The 12,929-nt window shown below is 37.7% G+C and overlaps 1 protein-coding gene across 4 annotated transcripts in view; it reads right to left on the bottom strand.

Moving 5' to 3' along the window:
• The window catches only part of IGF1 (insulin like growth factor 1), a 55,625-nt gene extending 42,958 nt beyond the window's left edge, over nucleotides 1–12,667 (bottom strand). Inside the window, exons 1-2 of one of the 4 annotated variants that reach the window (XM_026695015.2) lie at nucleotides 12,324–12,667; nucleotides 6,469–6,631 (exon numbers count right to left, since the gene is read on the bottom strand). In XM_026695015.2, the coding sequence (XP_026550800.1) occupies nucleotides 6,469–6,631; nucleotides 12,324–12,386 (226 nt within the window). In that variant the 5' untranslated portion in view covers nucleotides 12,387–12,667. Of the gene's footprint in view, nucleotides 1–6,468; nucleotides 6,632–9,170; nucleotides 9,314–9,694; nucleotides 9,812–12,323 lie in introns of those variants that run through there. The other 3 variants (XM_026695014.2, XM_087968433.1, XM_087968432.1) reach the window with 3 other exon arrangements.
• Nucleotides 12,668–12,929: the final 262 nt, after the last annotated feature.

Raw genomic sequence — 12,929 nt, 5'->3', positions numbered from 1 at the left:
TGTGGATTAGGTTGAAAATTTTCCATCAGTTTTCTTAGATGGAGGAAGTCCTCACAGACAGGGTCAGCGTCATAATTTTCTTTGAATTAATGACATGAATTAAGTGTTTCCTTTATAATTTCAAATACTGCTTTTTCTGGAAAACGGATGGAAAGATATTACCTTTAGAAGGTCCAAAATATATAACTGGTCACGCTGTTCTTAGAGTCAACTAAAATGTCATAAGAGAGTGAACAGAGTTTCAAGTTTTCCAGAATATCTTGGAAGGCAAGCTCTTACAAAAAAAAAAAAAAAACTAACATGGGAAAAGTCAGTCTAAAGCTGAAGACGTAGCCTGAATGCAGCATTGATAGGTGTTCATCAATGTCAATGTATGCACTGAGGAACAAAAAAAAATGTTGTTCAACTGCTAAGTTGTGTGCAACTCCTCACAATCCCATGGATCATAGCACACCAGGCCTCCACTGTCTCCTGGAGTCTGCCCAAACCTATGTCCATTGTGTGAATGACAGTATCTAACCATCTCATCCTCTACTGTACCCTTCTCCTTTTGCCTTCAATCTTTTCCATTCCAGATTTCCATTAGGAGTGGAAAAGACACCAGGGTCTTTTACAATCATTTGGTGGCCAAAGTATTTGAACTTTAGCTTCAGTATCTGTCCTTCCAAAGAACAGATTTCCATTAGGAGTGACTGATTTGATTTCCTGGCAGTCCAACAGACTCTCAAGAGTCTTCTCCATCACCACAATTCAAAAGCAACAATTATCTGATGCTCAGTCTAACTCTCACAAGCATATATTACTACTGGGAAAGCCATAGCTTTGACTATATGGGCCTTTGTTGGTAAGGTGATGTCTCTGCTTTTTAATATGCTGTCTAGTTTTGCCATAGCTTTCATCCCAAGGAGCAGGTGTTTTTTAATTTCATAGCTGCAATTGCTGTCTGCAGTCTGAAAACACAAATGCTTTCAGCCTGTCTCCTGCTCCTCGTTATCATTGAGGAGCATCACAATCCCATATCCTTTAAATCTGCAAAGTGTATCAGATAAAACTTCAAGCCAAGTTACATAAAGATAAAGTAATTCTTTCTCAAGCTAAGCTTGACTCCCAGTGCAGAGCTCCCAATCCCCAGGCTGTGGCCCACTATGGGCGGCTACCTGCGCTCCCGTAGCGCAAGCACAGTGCGTGTGCCCACCTGTCACACAAATGGGGCTGCACATGCTTGTATGTGCCTGCCTACCACTTGCAGGGAACTATCCCCTCCCTGTCCCCCACCAAGCCACGAAAACAGGAAAGGTTGGGGACCACTGTCCTAGTGAGAGTATGGATACATCCAGAGGTGGTATTCAGCAGGTTCTGACCATTCTGGGGAACTGGTAATGGAAATTTTGAGTATTTGGAAAACTAGCAAATATCACTTCTGACTGCCCACGCCCCATCTATTCTCTGCCTCCTGAGTCCCAGCTGATTGGCTGGGTCTTCTTTTGTTGCCCTGCACAGGAGAATGGAGCTGGAAAGCAGATTAGTGGGTGGTGAGGGAATGGAGATTTTATAGTAACCTTCCCCTGCCATACCACCAAGCCACGCCCACAGAACCAGTAGTAAAAAAATTTGAATCCCACCACTGGATACATCTATGAAATTTTCTGGAGGACAAGAAGTGGTTCTTCTGTGATCGTTTGATTTCAGTCTTACAACACTGTGAGTTCCTGATGATGTTTCATCCTAATAATAAGCAGGTGTGGCCCTGCTTAATCTTAATCAACTAAGGTGTTGTCACCAGATGATCTTAGTAGTATTTATTCCATTTCAGTATCTTTCACTTTAGATAGAAAATTTTCCTAATGCTGTTGTTAGCCCATGAAACCAGCAACCTTTCTTTTTTTACCTTAAAATCGCTTAGAGACTTACTATAAGAATCCAATCGACTCCTAAAACTTATAAGTGTAAAGTTTTAATCATAAGAAGGATGCTAGGAACAGAGAATCTACTCCTGATTTTTTTTCTGAATAAGTGGCACTCCCCCCCCCCCACACACACAAAAAAAGTTCTTCAATCTGGGCTCAGAGAAGACTTTGAGGATTTATAAATAAAGAGAACTATGATTCATGAAAGCTTACGAAATAATATATTTTACCCTTTAAGGTAGCACAGAACTTTATTGTTCTCTAACGAGTAGTGAACTTTTCAAACCTCACATTTCTTTCTAGCTTAGGTCAACATGTGAGCTAAAGAATTTTTGATTTCTCATGTAGCAGCCAGTCCTTCCCGCCCACCCAGATTCTGTTTCCCCCCCTTTTCCAAGTTTGATAAGTGGTGGTAATGACCGATATGAAAAGGATTTGGAGAGTTCACTTCTTTGCAGTCTTTTCACAACCTAGGGTACTGCATTAAATGTTGCATAAGAAGCTCAAATGTACATAGGAAACGAAATTCTTCTAAGACCTATTGAAATTGAGGTATAACCAGAAAAAAAAAATAACAATGAAAGGGAAGAGGAAAAAAATAGCACTTCTATGTTTCCTCTATTACCCCATTATTGTTCCCAATATTTTACACGCAAAGAAGATTTATCTGGGGCGTATGGGAGATCTATGGGAGGGCATTGGGAATAGAGAGAATCAGCGGGAAGGAAACTAATTCTTCCTGCTTGTAGGAGTTTTTCAGAAAAAGATGTTGTATATCCTTTAATGTTAAGCAGTATATGGGATAGAAGTGTTAAGGGTATCTTTTCCCCTCACTTAGTTTCAGGTTTCTTGTTACCTAACTTCTTTTGAATTCTGTTTTCTTTAAAAAAAAATGTAGAAAAAAATGAATTTGGCTGTTTGCTAGCATTGTACGATTCCTGGGTCAAGTGTAATGCATAAATTGGAGGTTGACAGAATTATTATTGTGGAAGGTTTTTTTTTTTCTTTTACAAAAACAAAATGCCAAAGTCTTGTCTTAAATACCTGCAATTCCTTTTTGACCAAGACACAGGTTTTCACGTGATTTTCCAGCTGTTTGGATCCAAAGGACCATTACGCTCTTCATAGAGATTTCTTTTGGTTGCCAAGCATCTCATTGTGAACTTGGAAAGCCACAATTTCCCCCTGCCATGGAATTTAGGCTACTGAGCAGCTTGCTTTAACAGCAGATGATGGAATGCTCTACAAAGAGAGACAACCTGGAAACATTTTATGCTATTTGGCAACCAGTTCAAGATTACTTGACTCAGTGAAATATGAGTTAGACTTTATCATCTAGCTGTTCCTGGCCAGTTCTTTCTTCTGTTTTTTACATCTATCTTTGCTTCCTACAGCTTATTATGTATGTGGATTCTTTTTTTTTTTTTTTCAAGCCATGGGCATACATATTGCTTTTTCTTTTGGTCAAATGTTGGTTTATATAGTATATTAATCAAGATCTAATGTGGCACTGTAGATAATAGATTGATCTGTGCAATTGGAGGTCCCTAGCTCAACTGTTGGAATATAGGACCATAAGAAGTTGCTTTATATGGACAAAGTTCTTACACTGCATCATAGTAGCTATAATATATTTATTTGGTTTTGCTGGGTTGGGAATTCTGGGAGTTGAAGTCTAGATGTGTTAAAGTTTGAAAAACATGGACATAAGTCCTGGCTCTATAGAAGAGACTCCAGGAATTCTGTTGGAAGCAAAGACAGAGACACACACACACACAAAATTTGAGCTGTCATCCAGCTTTAGGTTCATGTAACCTGCCACCCAAAACAACGCCTAAGGTGCTAGAGAAGGACATGGGAGCAAACCAAGGTGAAGTTGCTGCAGTGGTAGCAGAGCAAGTGCTAGCTTAACCATGATGGTATGCTAGTGATCTCTGCCTGGGCACAGGATCACCTTTCCTTCTGATTCTGAAACTGTGGATTCAGTGACTGGCCTTGTATCTGTCCACCAACTGTTCAGTGTTCAGCTATAGCCCAGTAATCACAGAAACTGACTGAAATTGGCAAACTGCCACCACCGCTACTGTTCTTCTGGTATTTTCTCTGTCCTGCAGTGTGTGCAGGATGTATGGCACTTTCTATTATTCTTAATTGGAGCAGGTTACCTCCTCCTTTTCCCTATATCCTTTTTTTCCATCTGTCTCCTCTTGTCTCCTGGTGTCCCTTCACACTTTCTTTGGTGAACCAATTGAGATGACAGAGAGTGTCACCTTCTTTCATCAGCTGAGTGATTGTTACAGGTCATAAAAGGTGACATGGAGCAACACAGAGTATCCATGAGGAAAGAGCATGAGGGCCCTGAAATAGAATAAACTGTTTTTGTGGGTCATTATGAATGCTATATTGACTCAACATGCACAATACTTGAATGCTAAGTCCTTGAATATCATCATCAAGTCCTTGAAGACAGGGAGGCCTTATTTGTGTAGAATGTGAAGGCATGACTCACACTGAGCCTTGTTCTCTCTTTTTCTCAGTATCCTGAAACCAGGAGGATTTCAGAATCTTTCACTCACATTCTCAATAAATTATAGTTTATTCAGCAGTAGCTATGAGTCAAGTAGGACTTCCAGGTCGCATAGCTACTTCTTCAACAAGAGTGCCATCACATCAGGAGGCACACTGGAATGAATAAGAATCTTTAGGACAGGGGTGTCAAATTCGTGATGACACATTGTCATCACATGATGTATCACAACTTCCCCCCCCCCTCTAAACTGGGGGTGGCCATGGCCAGCATGTGATACATCCAGCCTGCCGTGAGTTTGACACCCCTGTTTTAGGAGGAAATGGCAACATGAAGGCTCTTCCGCTCTTTTTAAACTTTGAAATTATTTATTTTTTCTTTAAATTGTTTTAGTGTAATATTTATGTATAGTTTTTAAAGCTTTTATGCATTATTTGAATACCTCCCAGAGTTGCTTTGTATGATGGACAGTTTCTAAATGTGATATAAATAAAAATAAATAAATTCTGTTGTCTTCAGATTTAATTGCAGACTGTTTTATTACACAAAGTTCTTATAGCCTCCACACACACACACACACACACACACACACACACACATACACACACAAACCAAGAAAAGACACCCACAGCATCAGCATCAAGACCAAATGATGATATATTACTGGGTATCATCAGGTTATTGATGGTACAATTCCAAGTTGATGGATGACAACAGATTAATATAGCTGTTAAACAAAGTGATTAAAAAAGGAGAGAACTATCCCCTACAATATCTTATATAAAAAGGTGCTTAATGCCCAAATGTAAACATCCTCCAAGGGGCAATATCCACCACAGATGTCCAATAAAGAGGAGCTGAAAGTCAGTGTGATCATCACAAGTTTTATTAAGGTGCTTAAATTCTTACAGGAGTAAACATGTTCCCTGTATCGGGCAACAGGTATGTTCTGTTCTTGCCATAGCATGACTATGGCAAGGGGCTGGTTTATAAAGTTTTTGTAACCATTCACAAAACAAATTGTGTGAGAACCTAGTTTAGTAAAATGTTATCCTTGTGAACTCTTTAGTATTTCTTCACCTCACATTATCTCAGTGTGCATTTTAAGCTCCTGATTCATGATTTCAATTAATTTTTTTTAACCAAAGAGTTAGATATTAAAATCATATACACAACCACAAGATGTTCTATTACATGACATTCCTTCTTAATTCACAAAGTCACATTCACATGAAACCGTTCAAGCAGAAACTTCTCCAGCCTTGTTCTCCAAATATATTGAAGCCAAACCAATAGCAAAGATTGTTCAATGCAGTAGGCACCTCTTGGTAGTTGCATTATGTTACCATTTCCTACCTCCTGCACTTCCCACTTTAATGACAGTTCACATAGCCACAAAGACCAGATGTTGGAAGAGAGTTGTAATAATGATAAATAACATCCAGTTTTTAATGTGCTTAAAAGAGAAATTGTGTGCAGGACTAAACCATTTCCAGATGCAGCATCTTGTATAAGAGGAAGTTCTTAGGGTGGAAAAGAAGTGAAATCGGTAAGTATAGCAAGAGGAAAAGAAAAAGAATAGTTAGAAAGTATAATAGTCTGTTTTTTAAAAAAGTGAGGAGTGAGTAGAAGATGTTAAACCCACACAAACTAATGTACATTTTTGACCTAGGATTTGAGAGAAGCCTATTGTATTACTATTATTTGATAAATACCATACAGACATGCACACACCCTCTTCCACATACACATGGGTGTAGAAACACTGTAGAACAAGGGTTTCCAACCTTGGCAACTTTAAGCCTGGAGGACTTCAACTCCCAGAATTCCCCAGCCAGAAAAGCTGGCTGGGAAATTCTGGAAGTTGAAGTCCTTCAAGCTTAAAGTTGCCAAGGTTGGAAACCCCTGCTGTAGAAAGCACAGGAACTGATAACTGATGTGCATGACCCCAAAATTTACATTCTCCAGAAAAACAACTGGAAAAACTGACCCAACTTTTCAGTGAGAAGAGGATCAATGGATGGTTAAACTTACTGAAATAAAAGCCTCTTTCTCCACAGACAAATTGAAGAGCATCAACCAACTCAGCACCACAAAGTGTTTCATGGCCAGCAGCAGCAACAGACGAGCCAGTTAATGTGAGCAAACACAGGCCAAAGTAGAAGAAATTAATGGATGTTGCAGTGAGCATCTTTACCTGTGAATGAAGTAAAAACAAAACTATGTCAATACTTTTTCAGAAAATCCCCAAAATTGGGCTAAACAAGATGCTTATTTAAATAGAACGAAATTGATTACTTTATTAGCATTGAGGCCCATTTAAAACAAATTACATATTGGGGAAAATTCTGATCAAATAACCATGAGCCTTGTCCATCCAGCAGCTAATGTCTATGGGCAATTTCAAATTTTTGTTTCCGATAGTTCATTTATTTTTAAACAGATTTGACTGGACAGGCCTTTATACAGATCAGAAACTTCATTCAAATAGATCCTGGACAATATTTCAAACAGACAACTTTGTAAACTAGAATATAGGGCTACTCCCAGGTGTGAAACCCGTTTTCTGTTTCTTTCTGACCACTGAGAATTGTTTGTTGTTTCACTTCATGCCTTTTCTCTGAGGTATACCCTCATCTGCTCCAAATTTGACAGGTAAAATCTGAAGCACACCCAGGAAGATACAAGTGTTTTGAGCAAAATAGACTAAGAAAATATTTCATTTTCAGTTAAATCTTTTGCTTTTTGTGCATTTTAAAAAATCAGATACATATGTGCCTTAGTGTATTTTTACATTGGTGTGGCAGTTGATTTCTATCCTGCATTCTTTCTTTTTCTTAAAGAAATTCATAGGTTGTTGGCATCCAGAGCCATCTCCCATGTCTTAAATTCATGTGAACCAATACTGTGAAGGCATCTGCAGGATTTTGATAAACTCAGTTGAAGAGTTAGATTACTTAATTCTAGTTCAAGTAAAACTTCTGGGTCTTTTAAACTTCACCCAACTATTACAAGAAAAAGGTGACATTAAAAATGGATCTATTTCCCTTTTAAATGTCTGAATTATTAAAAGCAGAGGGGTTCCCCACCCAAATATATATATTGAACCTGGCAGCTTATTGTTAAATTTTCAGAGGCTTAACTCAACTGATACAGTGTGGTTCAACTATGAAGGGAAGACCAAATAGATTGGGTGTGATCCAGCTACCAAAGCAGTTTTAAACCCCTGTATGACTGATGTTTAAATTAGGATCAACAGCTGTGTTGTGTTACTGGAGCAACACAAGGCAGCTGCAGTATGCTAATCTTTGTTAGACATCTGAAACAATTAACTACAGGGAGAAATGGGCAGAAATTACAAACACAAGCACCATCAAACTCTGGAAAGTATAAAATGCCTAGATGAATTAACTAAGAATTGGGAGTACCTCAACAATTACAGTGTAGAAATTCTCATAATTATAACAAAATATTGTAGCAAGGAACCTTTCAGTTCCATGCTTAACCCAGGCAGCCATGCTTTCTTCTAGGATGTTCCATTCCATTTCCCTGTCCCTTCTACATATTGATATGAAGTATTCCATGACTACTATATAACTACAATACTGCAACCCTGATTGGGTTGGGTTTATTTGTTCATCATACTGATATGCTGCCCATCTCACAATCAAGTGACCCTGATTTAGACTTAGAGGTATGGATATGTGACTTTACTTCCCCAAATATTTCCTGTACACTTGTGATAAAACTCAGAAACTGTGCTAGTAATACAGGGATTTTTCTCCAAGTAATTTAGCAATAGCAATAGCACTTAGACTTATATATGGTAACACAGTGCTTTAGAGCCCTCTCTAAGTGGTTTACAGAGTCATCATATTGCCCCCAACAATCTGGGTCCTCATTTTACTGACCTCAGAAGGATGGAAGGCTGAGTCAACCATGAGCCGCTCAGAATCAAACCCCTGGAAGGAGCAGTGAGTTAGACCTGCAGTGCTGCATTCTAACCACTGCGCCACCATGGCTCTTACTTTATCTCCAAGATCAGTTGCTAAATGAGCTGTATCATCATCATCATCATGATCATCCCTTTTTCTCAGCCTCCCAAAATTTTGCCACATTATAGAATTATTGAAAATTTCAATCTTGCACAGTAAGTAGAAAAAAAGATTTGATTGCCAAACACTTTATTGGCAATGGCTGGAAGGATTACATCGGTTACTTGTCTTAATATCTTTGAAAAGCAGCTTTTCCCTCTATGAAGCTTTTTCAAAGAGCATTCCTTTTCCTTGAGACAGACACACAGACAGAATCACAGACAGAATACACATAATATTTGTTCCTGGGGTGGGGGATGGACAATTAGAACCACAGTCAGAAACCAGTCCTTAGCAATGTCTAGCTTGGCCTTCACATTAAATGTGAAACATTTCTCTACAAAAGCCCATCTATAATGACTAGCCAACCTAGCAGAGAACCTAGCCAACTAACCAACAGATGAGAATAGTAGGCAAGATCTCCATTTATGGAAACATCCACTATAAATATAGAAAGATGTTTAAAAGACTTAATGAAAATGAAATAGCTATTTAACATTTACAAAACATGACAGTCCAGAGTATTAGAAAGGCAAATATGAATGTGACTTCAGAAGCAGAAACAAGGTTCACTATATTCAATCATAGAAACTAAGAATAGTCTCAGTTTTCATAATGTCATTTTCCTCTATTCAATTGCACCTCAAAAGTGTTTAAGGCAGAGGTAAGTCACCTGCTTTCACGGGCTTGCTTTCAAGGGTGCAATTCAAAAAGTTATCCCAGCATTGTCTCAATGAAATGGCATTGCGTACCTACTGAAGAACACTGTGTATTCAACACAGTGTTCTTTGATCCCAGTTGGCTTTGCCTCAAACATAAACTTCATTTAACAATGTTATTTTTTCTGAGACTGCAGCAGACTTTGCACACTGTAAAAAAGAAATATCAGATCTAGGACAAGAGAATGGGGCACCATTCCCACTCCTTTATGTGAGCCAAGAATGTGACACCACACACCTGCCTAGAATCTCCTAGATAGCAAAATCATAATCTCTTTACATAGTTTGGAAAGAGGAAAAAATGGTCAAATGGACCAAAAATCCTATCTCATCAATCATATAATAATAGTGTTTTTGAAGATTTATCTGTCAGAAAATTCTCCGATGTACCTTAATATTTCTGCTCCATTCATATGAGAAGACTGGAGTCATTAAAGGAATACTTACGATAATTAACAGTTTGGCTGGTGGTCTTTTCAATAGATCAGAGTGTCCCCAATTTATTGTCTGTCCCATTTGAACTGAAGGCAGAGGCCTTTAAAAGCAAGTCCTGGAAAGTGGGTGGGGTTTATCAGAGTGTCTGATTAAGTTTGGACTCTGAGTCCAACTCTGTACTGTGCAGGACTGGCTAAACAATGTGGTAATGAATGACCAATTATGTTTCATAGCTGCAATTTCAACAGATCTTCTCCTTCCGAGAAGATCCAGTATCTTCTGCATCTGGAGTGCAGCAGTCCAAAACAGTGGCTCTTAAAGTAGCCAGCAGATGGATTGCTCCTTGGCTTTAACACCTTCTTTTGCCCTCCCCCAGCTCCTCCCATTCGGCAAGCTTCAAATCAAGCAGCGCGTACAAAAACGCTTGAGCGAAATTTGGGCGCATGCCGGTTTGGTGACTATCTAAAATAACAACGCTCAGGGTTTACTTGAAAGCGCTTTTCAGAGACATGGCAGCTGGTATACTGTAGACAGAAGTATCAGTCTGTGCTAAGGAAATACATATGTAAGCTGTCAGACATCATCATTAGGTGAATAAGGCAATATATGCAACCAACATGATACCAAGGAAGCATTGAATAAGAAATCATACATACTGTAAGTACACTGACCACCAGGACGAAGTGAATAGTTCTGTTCTATTTGGGACTCATTATAGCTAGGTAGCCAGATGTAATTCTATGGGGTTCAAATCCTCACCATGAACTCATGGACCTTTGCACTTCAAAAGATTATATGCAGTACATGAACTTTAGGAGCTATCCAGGTCCTGGCACTCAGGTAGAGAAAGTGATATATATATAGTATATATTAGAATCACCTTTCCTTAAAATCTCAGAACAGAGAGATACAAATGTTATGTCTTGTCATGCCTTTGTGTACCAGGTATTCTTTTTCTACCTATTGGCATTCACAAACAATACTGATGAACTAATTCCTTCTAGAACCTATGATAGAAGTCTAGCAGGATCAGTGCAGCTAGCATTGTCCAGAAAGAAGTTGAGAAAAGTTCTCATGGCACCAATCTCAAGAATATCCTCATCTCAAGGACAGCCTTAGGCATTCAAGAAAAAAAATATTTGGAATCAAGGTTGCAAGGTTATGAACACTTACATGGTAATAATTCACATTTAACTTGTTGGATTTTTTTCTTGACATGCATGCATAGGATTCAGCTACAAATCCCTCTAAGCTTAATAGGATTTGGTTTTCAGCTAACATGTTTAGTAGTTTAGTACTGCCTTCTTCTATAAGTTCAATTTTGTTACACTCTGCTAATTAATTATGATTTGGTATCTATATTATGTTGGGAAGCTTATAATAAAAAATACCTTCCTCTTTCCAATAAACTGAACATTGGATGCTGTCCATAGTTCTGCAGTTATAACCATGACCCTCCAATAGGTATTGATTTCAGCAATATTCCCATAACACTGTTTATTCTTACTCTAAACATGTTATAAAATTATTTCTTTCAAGTAAAGTAAAATGGATAAATAATACTCAGGCAAAGTAGTTTTTTTAAAAAAGTAAAAACAAAACTAAATTGGCACCTACAGCTTTTGAGACTGTCAGCTGCACGCAACTCTGCCTACAAAATGGAAAAACAAAACTTTATTCTTGAAGGATATAATTTTGCTGAGAATGGAAACTTGAGGCCAGCTGACAAAAACATAGGTCAGTAGATCTACTGAAGTCAAATCTATCTAAAAAGTGTTATGTTTCCAAGAAGTAGTGAATACAGGATACTATTTAAAAACTCCTATCAAACTTTGTTTAACAAAAGCTGCTTTGTGAAAGTAAAATAAAACTGCATATAAAATAGTTTGTTCACTTTTCTTAATGCATAATTGCTTAAACTTAGCATGAATCTGCAAGAGCAGAAAGCTGTGCATGGTTCTTCTTTCAGAAAAGGAAAAACAAACTTCACTTTCACAGGAAACCATAAAAAAAAGTCTAAATGTAGATTGATGCCAATAAGCAGCTGCTATAAAGACTATATACTGTAATCTCTCGGTTACTTCTGTACTTCTGGGTATATAATAATCCTAGAGAACTGAATCAGCTATTTGATGTCTAATGGGTATTACAATGTCAACATTTGCACCTGCAGTGCAATTCAAAACTGCTTGTATCCAACTCAGCAGTTATTAACCACAGCAAATGATGTAAGTGGGAATTTTAAATATGACAGAGCAAGAATTTTTGCAGAAAGTTTTTCTAATCCAAGTTGAATTCATAAGTACCTTCACCGTTTCTAAGCTATGTTCAGAGCAGTCATTCCATGCAGTCATTTCTCAACTGTGCTAAAATTGTTCAGCAGTTTAGAAATAAAATCCCAGTGCAGAAATAATGCCACTGAAAATGTCTATAGCAATCTTCAAGCCAAAATCTGATTACACATACAGCAAAATTAATATATATATATATATATATATATATATATATATATATATATATATATATATATATATATATATATATATATATATATATATATATATATATATATATATATATATATATATATATATATATATATATATATTCAAACAGAAAACAAATAGGAAGAAAGATTTACCTTCAAGAAATCACAAAAGCAGCACTTAAATAATAGTGTTGAAAGACTGTTGGTTTCCCCCATTGCTTCTTAAGTGCAAACTCTGGAAATGAATTGGTTAGCAGAGGAATAATGAGGGGGGGAATAAAAAGAAAAAAAGAAATCCAGGAGATGTTCACATATCAATATTGAGGAGTTTTATTCCATTGCGCAGGCTTGATCTGCTCTGATTTGAGAGTGAGATTTAGCAAACAGAAGAAGATTTAGAGAAAATCCTCACATTTATCTACATTACAGACACTGTAGACAGGAAACAGCTGGAAGAACATTTGCTTTCTCTCTCTCTCTTCTCTCCTTTCTCTCTCTCCCCCCCCCCTCTCTCTCTCTCCCTCTCTCTCTCCCTCTTCTGGCAAAGTTACTGAGTAAGGATTTTTGGGCACAATGACAAATAACATCATACCTTTGCATTTTGAAACTGGAGCACTGAAGTGTCGTTGGGGTTTTTTTCCACCCAATCCCCCTCCTTCTTTAAAAGAATGCTTCTGAATGGAAGACAAGAAAATATAGTTGAAGAACTCTTAGAAGCTGGAGCTGCAATAAGAAATGAAACATGCAAATGGACATGTT

The sequence above is a fragment of the Notechis scutatus genome, chromosome 6, assembly GCF_049901735.1.
Source record: "Notechis scutatus isolate UNSWTSFEM ecotype Mainland chromosome 6, rNotScu1.2, whole genome shotgun sequence".
Taxonomy (NCBI): Eukaryota; Metazoa; Chordata; class Lepidosauria; order Squamata; family Elapidae; genus Notechis; species Notechis scutatus.
This window is presented reverse-complemented; position numbering and strand designations above follow the sequence as displayed.